Here is a 9,042-nt window from a genome sequence, read left to right on the forward strand (position 1 = left end):
AGATTGGTAGAAACACAGACAGTGTAACATTCTGAACAAAGGAAAATACAGCCTAAGTTGGACACTCTGACCCTTGCGCTCCATAAGGTATCTCTATCTTAATGGGACAGTATGCTGAGTCTTTAAAATTCCAGTCTAAAGTGTGGTAAATACTAGTTTAAGAACCAATAATGTTCCATGAGGTTTTTTGTCTTTATTTACTGTAAAACAAACATGAATCTAGTTTTATCACTGTACCTTTTTAAGCTATTCTAAGAATTTCTTAAGATACAAGCTCACAAGTTTTTCCTGCAAGGTGGAAAATACTAAACAAATGCCCTAGGTTCTTAGCAATATGTGATGTTTAACATTTTACTTGACAGCTATCACTTGGTGGCATCAACAGCAGTTTGAGTCTGTTGCATCCACTTCTTCTCATTCATACTCTTTCTTTTCCACTTGAGTGAGGCCACCGAACCCAATTCCTTTGGGACCAAAATTTTTTGCATAGCAAACTGCAAAAGAAGGAGGCAGGTAAATGGTATTCTGAATGTTTTCATATAGAGGTAACTGACTTTTGCTTTTAGAACTACTTCCAAACTTAAGTTAATAAAAGGAAGGAAATCTGAAATAGCGTCTTTCTCAGAAGTGTTGACAGGTTCTAATAGTGCAACCGGAATCACATATTTGAATTAAACAGAAGTCACATCTGATCTTCTCCAAAAAAAATTAAGAAACTGTATGTATTTGGGATCTAAGTAAGATTTTCATTAAAACTACTTCCCTGTCTGAAAATACTCAGTAAAACTTGGTCTGTATGAGTAATAGAGACTGAGTAGTAAGTCGAAGATTTTCAAAGGAGGTTAAAAGAACTAGAGCTTAGTCCAGAAACTGTTAATGGTAGTTTCAGCCATTCCATTTTAAGTCTGTATTGCTAAGTGTGTGCGTAGTTACTTATCACAACTCTGCTAAGGAAGTAGTAATGGTCAGCATATTGCTCAAAATACGCTAATTTGATCACTTGCAGTTGTCAGACTGCACCCCAAGTCACAGAACTTAAGTATTCTTCTTTAGGATTCTCTGTAAAGTTTAGCCTAGGATATAAAAACTTGGCATGTTTTTCCCTTTAAGCTATTTCTAAGAGTCAGGTGACGTCTGTGAATTGTCTTGGTCTGAGAAGAACATCTGGATGTATTATTTAGAATGAATGCGTTGTCTTCTGTACTACCAGTATAGTGGAAGTATCTTTTAACTCTTACTGGGAAGAAGTCCAATTAGGACCCTGACCTTAAACAGATGACCTTTGAAGACCTGTATCTTTGTGGTTTGGGGGGTTTTGTTTGGTTGGTTTGGGTTGGGCTTTTTTGAGTGAGAGAGATTGTGCAGGTACAAGCATCTGCCCGGCAGACATGGCCAGTGTTCCTGTTGGAAGGTCTGAGGACAGATCTGAGAGGATGTCCTATTTGTAGGAAAATTACAACTTTAAAATTTAAATGTTAATAGTAGAAGATGCAACTACAATGTTACCATAGCTCTTTCCCTTGCTTTCAGAAAGTTGTTAGAAAAGATAAAATGAAATTTCATGGAGTTGTTAAGCGTGCAACAAGGTAAGTCATAATGACAGTACTAGGTCTAAAAAGAATAATTTTAGATTGACTCAGTAACCCAGTTCAGCTCATTACAATTCTTACCTTTACAGTAGAGCTCTCCATCTTTGTCTGTAACATTCGTAGATTCTAAACTCTTTCCACAAATAGCACAGCGGAAGCACGTCTTATGCCAAGGCTGAGGAGATGAAGACAATTCATTGTACGTTACAGAGAGTGCATGGCTAGCAAAAAGCTGTTGTGTTTTATGGTGTGAAAAGGTTAAAATTGTCTTGTTGGTCTTATGGCTTCCATTTTTAGTCATTCTAGATTAGTCTTTTTTTTCAATTACTTTATTATCCCTTATCAAGATCTCACCTGGTGACTTTGTTACTAATGGAGGCCTCGTAAAAAGCAGAGAGCTATAGAAAGTACTCTTGTTTTGGCCATTTCTTTGGTGTGCAGAGTTAATATTCTAGTGAGAGTTCCTAGACCAGAGAGCTAGCATGTCACGGGAGGCAGGCTTTTGTTTTTCTAGTCACTGAATCTCTTCAATTTATCTGCAATTGCCACTACAAATAAATGTTTAAATTGCAAATATCTCCAGAGCTGTTAGTAGAATGACAGTGGTAGACGAGCCAGCCTGTACCGTAGCCAGGAGTTGTTCTTCAGACATCAACAAGATGCAAAAAGTTGAAGGTGGCTTACAAAAAACACATGGTTTTAAACTCGAAAGTCAGTACACCAGACTCTAGAAATCTGCTAGTTCATCCTCATGTTCTCTTCATTGAGACTATGAGTAAAAACTTAAAAGATCAAGGGCCTACTAGCTATAGTTTATCACCATTATAAAAGCGTGTTTTGTTTCTAGCGCTGCAGTAACTACTTACTTTTCCTCCTCCCATGATCTTCTCTGCAGCATACACTGATTTGCCACAACGGGGACATTTATCCACATCTACCATCTTTTTGGCAAACTTTGAAGGATTAGTTGGTGTAGAAGGGCGAGCAGGCTTTGGTGACCCCCTAAAACAGAAGTTTTCAGTTTTTTAACATACTGCTTAAAATGTTACCTTCAGTCTAGAAATACAGTTTCACGATTTTTTGGTAAGGCATAAAAAATACGAAATTACTGGTCTTAGAAGAGCAAAGGGAGCAAAAAAAGAGAAAGAGAAAGTATTCTATTGAATTCTACGTTGTGTGCTTGAAAAGCTGACACTGTAACCACTGCTGTTACCTGGTTTGGGCTGAGTACGTGGAGCTGACAGTAGCCACGTGCAGAAAAGATTATATTTAATGAAAAGTGAAAATAAAAAAAAAAAATTTGTTTCATTGAGAGGTAAGAGGGAAAATACAAGCAAAAGACCTCTTTTCTTTGTAACTGGCTATCTGCTGGTACTCAGTACTGGGCAGAAAAACCCCTTAGATTTTGCATGCAGTTGTTTCATTAGTCGCTGTAGCGTTTGGGCAGGGAACTAAGGTTCTTAGCTGGCCTAGGGTCAAAAGCACATCAGAAAAGTAGCTTTGCTTTGTAGTTCTGGACTTTGTGCTTTATGCCTCTGTGCTAGCTTAAAGCCTTTGACAGAATGACTTCTGAATTACCGGATTGTTGGGCTGCAACAGGTCATGCAGTCTACAGGACGTGACAGTTTCTGATACAGAACTCTGCCCGTAATGGATTCATATCTTACAAGGAGCTACAGCTAAATTCATTATTTAAGCTTTTATTTCCTGCACAGCATATTGGTTATTTGGTTTCCTTATAGTAATATCAGAAGAAAGCATTGTTAATTTGGAAATGTGCAGCTTTGAGAATCATAGAAAAATACTATAAAAATGGACTGTCAGAATTATGTGCAGCTGAGGCTTTTGGAAGATGATATCCCATTAGAGTACCTTTGTTCAAACATATTTTCGCTGTATTTGTGAGTGTTATTTGAGCCACAGGAAGGATTTAGAAATGTTATTTCCCCCATTGAGAGGAGAGTTAACAGCATGTGGTAGTGTGATTATTTCTCTAACGGTGAAACCTAACTATTTTAGCTTCTTTGTTAGAATCATAGAATGCTTTTGGGTTGGAAGGGACCTTGAGAGATCATCGAGCCCAACCCCCCTGCAGGGAGCAGGGATTGAACCCGTGACCTTGGCGTTATTAGCACCGCACTCTAACCAACTGAGCTAAAAAAAAAAAAATATTCTCATGTTCTATGGTCAATGTGACTTTACCACTGTGCTACTAACAGCAAATTACAGTTGCAGTGAATATTTACATCTGTGGTGGCATATAAAGGCTGCTTCTGCAGAATAATTGCCCATTGAAGGAGGAGATAATTTATAAAGAAGGCTTCAAGAGACTGAACGTCATTAAAAACTGGTAAATTACTGTGTCCACTGAAGAAGAGGTTGTAGGAAAGTCTGCTCTGCTACTTAATGCTAGATGTCGTTATGGAAACAGAATAAAATATCTAAGATACCCCACTAAGTGACAAGTAATACCAGAAAAAAGTGCCGTCAATGGGATTTAACTCACTGTTGCAGATTCAAGCCTAGATGGTCACCAGTATCGGTGCTGAGACATCCTGCCCCTTGTCCGAAGCCGATACCTTTGGGACCATATTTTCTCCCGTAACAAGTTTTGCAGTAGATTTCAGATTCGTGAGCTGCTACTGTGGTACTGTCCAGAGCTTTTCTGCAAGCCACTGAAAACGGGAAGAGAGAGGCGCATATAAGCATTCGTGTTTTCAAATTTGAATTTATGTGGTTCAGAATAATTACAATTGGTGTTTATGTTTAAAAATAGAGGAGAAGGAGGGTGTTAGCCTGTAGTCACTATAAAACTTTACTGGGCTGTTGCTAAAGTAGTTGTGCATGGACACAACAGGCTCTTTTGCCGCTCTAAATTTGTACTCTAACCCTAGGAAAATCATGAGCTTGTCAAGACAATTTGTCTTGATCTGTGAAGCTTAAGATGGATTTGAGATCGTCATCCTAAACTCCCAAACCCTACCAAAAAAAAAAAAAAAAAAAAAGGAGTTTGCAGGGGTATTGATTCTACTGTGCCTCTGCACCTTTCAAAATAGTCACTGTGAGTCTGCGGTGGCTTTCTCATCTCAGCCCACGCTATTTTAATATGGCATGTTTCTAAAAGAGGCTATAATGTACGTACCGTGTCCAGACAGAGTCAAGCAGAATATATTATTTTATTTATCTGGTCACATTTGTTTGAGCCGTAGTGCAAGGCGAAGCGATGATCCCAAATAACTGGTAGTTTCAGCTCTGTTAGATTTCCTCCCAGACGGCAAGAGTATGACCGTGGCCGTTCCAAAACCAGAGACCTCTTCCTAGTCACGTTCGTTACAGAGAAATAGTGCTTGGCTTAGCTCGCTGGGGGCAGTTTGGGAGGCTTTTGGCCAGAAGGTGCCGTGGCAATGCCCGACGTTCGTAATGGAATACAGGTTGCGTCCTCTATGGCACTACTCTAACCCGAGCCTTAACTTGGAAGGACCAAAAGTTAATGAGTGCTGACAGCTGCTTGTTCGGGGGTCTCAGTAAGCACGTGTCCACGTGTTGAGACGCAGAAGCCACACCTAGAGCTAACGGGCGGTGCTGAGGCCGGTCTCGTGCGTGGTTATTCTCCTCGAGCGGCGGTGGAAGCTGAGTACTCTCCCCCCTGTTCTCTGCTCATCTGAAACCTGGTCAGCATTTAGAGACTAAATTCTGTTATCAGTCCAGTGGATCTCCTTGCTGCTTATTTATGGAGACTGACAATAATGAATGGAAAAAAATAGTAGCTAGGCTCCATCTGCCTGGTGACCGCGTATGCTGCGCTGTTTGGGGAACTCGGCTTGAGACAGCCCCCACCCCATCGAGAGAGAATGAAGCTTTCAGTTCGGAGTGCCTGTAGAAAACAACCAGGGCTCTGTAGTATGCTTAAAAACTAAAATTCCAACCCTTCTTACCAATCGTTCACAGTGTCAAGTGTTTGATAGGGGAGAAAAAAAGTAGGGAAAAGCTTTCTCTACAGCTTCCCGTGGGCGAGGGCATGCCCCACAGGGCATTCCAGTCATGCACGGGCTGTTGGTGGCTTGGAAAATAAAAGTTGCTTGGCTCATGTAAGCAACAGAAACCTGTGACATACACAAGTATTGAAAGTGCGTGGAAGTTCAAGCTGTAGAAGGGCTAGCTGAGTGTTTGATTAGTCCCTTTTCACTCCGTGTTTATTTTAAGTGTCCTGCTGTGAGTCTAAAATTCATCCACATCAGAGAATTTAAGCTGATACTGGAACCTCTGCGGCTTTAATCCTATCGCTGTACCGCATAGAGGGGCAAGTAATTTGCAAAGACCTTTACAGTTAATAGAAATAAAACGAGGGGCTTCTGTAAACGTGTGAACCTGATCTCGTCGTGCTACCGTCTTCTGCTTTGAGATGATAATTATGTTTGCTAAGGGAGTTAAGGGATGATGGAAACTCTAGCAGTAGATAAAGTGTTTCTATTTCTGGCACCTTAGGGATAGAGTATCAATTCACCACAACAGATGGAGCAAAAGCCCTTGAAGAGCTGTTGTTGAAATAACTTTGAGACCCGTCATCTGCCAACAGATACTGTTCACGAGCAGGCACGAAGAAGTTTCAGGTTGATGGCGTGAGATCCTGCCAAATGTCCGTCACCAGCTGCGGTTTAAGTAAAAGCTGATGGGGAAACAAGGTAGGTAAACAGCAATCCGCACGGGAAGGAGGGTTTGATGGAAAGAAGCTTCATAACATTTGTAGGGAAAGACTATGGAGTGGAGAGACTGTGATTTATAGTTTAGCTTGTCTGATTCTTACTGTGTTGACAGGTTGGTTTGAATTGTTCATAATTTTGCCCAAATTGAACTTTTGGGTTGAAAAATACTGGTGTGTTTTGTGTATCTGGTCAAATAGAATGTAAAATATAAAATATATTTTAAATATATTTAATATAAAAATATGTAAAAGCTCAGCTAAATAGGTTACCTGTTTCCATACCTGAGATTAGGTCAGGGAGGATTGTTTTTCTTTTGAGAAATGAAATCCTATAATTGGTTTATTGAAAAGCCCATGAACGTGATACATGATACTGAGTCATCCAGAGCTGCTGAGTAGTGTGTGTGAATCACGGGAGAAGTGAAGCCAGTTAACATACCTCTCATATGCCAGAGGGGCTTAGATGCATCTTTAGTTATTTACCTTAAACATACTTCTGCTTGGAATACTTTTTTTTAGTATCTAAACTATTAATAATTCAGTTCAGACTTACAACTACAACGGACAAATAAAATAAAATAACCAAACCCCCCAAAAACCCAGCCAACCAAAACCAAACAAAAAAAATCCCTCACAACAAACCAACCAGTTGCAGAGCTAATGGGTGTGTGTAGTTTATCATGAATCACTAAAAAAAAAAAAAAATCAGTTATGCTAAGAATGAAGCTTAAACTTGGGAACAAGTATTAGGTGGGAGAGAAATATTATTAACTGTGCCCTATTAGGCCAGCTGTTTATTTTTATTAGATACTAGAGAGTCTACTCGTTTATTGTCTTCTGCCCTGTCATTTTCTAGCATTTGATAAAGCACAAGCGTCCATTAAAGCTTTTCTCATAATTACCGCATTCATGTCCCTCTCCCTATAGTTTCTCTGATATCTAGCAGTATGGGCAGCACATGGAAGCAATAAGAAGTCTCTAGTTTTCACAGAACCGAGATTTTTACCATTCTGTAAGAACTGGCTGAAGGTTGTCAATTAACTGAAAACTTTTTGAGGGAATTCTTTCTCACTCAGTCTTTCAGGCATCACTTGCAGGGCACGTGGAGAAAGGCAAAGACAACTCAAATGTGTCCTTTGGCCTGATCCTGCATGGCGCTGTACGGTGTCATCTAAGCGTGTCACACCAATCTCATGCCTCCAAATGAGAATTCTCTATCCATCCAGGAAAGGAGGGTGAAAAATTGGATTAAATGGCTTCTAAGCTGTCATGCTGGAATTCATAGCGCAAAGGTATTAAACCTTAAGCGTTGTCTGCAAAATAAACTATTTAGCTATCTTTAGTTCTTATCAAATTGTTCACTCTCTCCATAAAGGGCAAACAGAGCTGAACTGATACTTTCTCTCTAATTTTTCAGGTGCTAGCTCATCTGCAGAGAAAGCGACATTCCTGGGAGCTATCTGCCAAACGTTACAGAGGGGCGTGGAGTAAAAGAGTAAGTGAAATGGGGCTCTCTGCAATGCGGGGGAGGAGGAGACTGAGGCACTTGTAGGGCATTGGTGGGAGATTTTGATGCCAGAGGGATAACAACATCTTACAGCTTTCCTGGGTGAAATGAATTAATGTTAGGATTCACCATAAAAAGTAATCATCTTCTATGGGATATATATATATAATGAGAGATATATATAAGAAGACAAATTTCTGTCTTATGAGTGCTGTTTGTTTAGTTCTTCTAGATTTTTTAACTTGAAACAAACCCATAATATGCTACGTTGTGGGACAGAAAGTAGGGTTTCTTGGAGATGGCCCTAGGTACCGTGATTCTGCAGCGCTCTGCTGTCCCTAGCAATGATCATCCAATGCATGTCTGGAAAAAGAAAAGCCAGGAGCCTGAGAGGCAGATCGCTTGGGTCAAGGGGCTAGAAAACTGGGCTCGATTATTAAGAGCTGCTCTGGAGTGGCAAACTGGCATTTCAGAAAAGTGGCTCCTGCTTTGAAAAGAGATACGGTCGTTTTCCATCCTTCCGTCACTAAAAGGATGGGAGACCGGTTTTGTCTGTAGGTTTCTGGAGAGTGCCGGACCAGAATCAGTCTCACTGTGCTGTGCTTTAGGTGGGACGATTAACGTGGGACTGCCCTCCACTTCGAACTTTCCCAGGAGTCAGATGCATAAGCTTTACAAAACTTTCCCTGTGTGAAATTCAGTCTGATGCTGGTTGCTTCTACCATCCTGTGCGTTGCTCAGGGTGTTGAAAAGCCTGCTGTTGGCGTCCCGCGAGCAAACACGTTGAACTGGGGAAGCTATGAAGCAGCTTTATTGCATGCAGGGAAATATCAAAGCAAATTTACTAGCTTTAATGGAAGGTTTATACAGAGCTATGGGGATACTGTGAAGTTAAATCAGCGTAGCCCAGCTTACTGCAGAGGAAGCACGTCTTGTGAAAACTCCTTCCATTGCACTGGATCTCCTCAGCGTGGTACACCGTCTTTTCACAGGCACCACATTTGGCTCCACCTCCCCAGTTCGGCATCCTTATGTCTGACAGGTAGCCTAGAAAATCAAATTACATAAATAAATACCATAGCAAGAGTGAATTATTTCAAACAGAACAGCTTGATTTTAATTTTTTTTTTTTTTTTCTCTTTTTTCTCCCCACTGTCCAGTCAACTGCTATTGCAGGGTGGCCCCAAGCCAGTATCTGCTCGTGCGACTTAGGCTGCAGTGCTCGTAGGTTATCTGGTAGCAGA

At 40.6% G+C, this 9,042-nt stretch overlaps 1 protein-coding gene across 1 annotated transcript; it reads right to left on the reverse strand.

Annotated features, from left to right (window-relative positions):
* Positions 1–414: 414 nt before the first annotated feature.
* CSRP3 (cysteine and glycine rich protein 3) lies at positions 415–8,825 on the reverse strand. Its single transcript, XM_075712708.1, has 5 exons — positions 8,714–8,825; positions 4,096–4,264; positions 2,456–2,591; positions 1,671–1,764; positions 415–494 (listed from the first exon to the last, which is right to left on the reverse strand). The coding sequence occupies exons 1-5, from the start codon at positions 8,823–8,825 to the stop codon at positions 415–417; spliced, it is 591 nt and encodes a 196-aa protein (XP_075568823.1).
* Positions 8,826–9,042: the final 217 nt, after the last annotated feature.

This window comes from Pelecanus crispus, chromosome 6 (assembly GCF_030463565.1).
Source record: "Pelecanus crispus isolate bPelCri1 chromosome 6, bPelCri1.pri, whole genome shotgun sequence".
In the NCBI taxonomy this organism is placed as follows: Eukaryota; Metazoa; Chordata; class Aves; order Pelecaniformes; family Pelecanidae; genus Pelecanus; species Pelecanus crispus.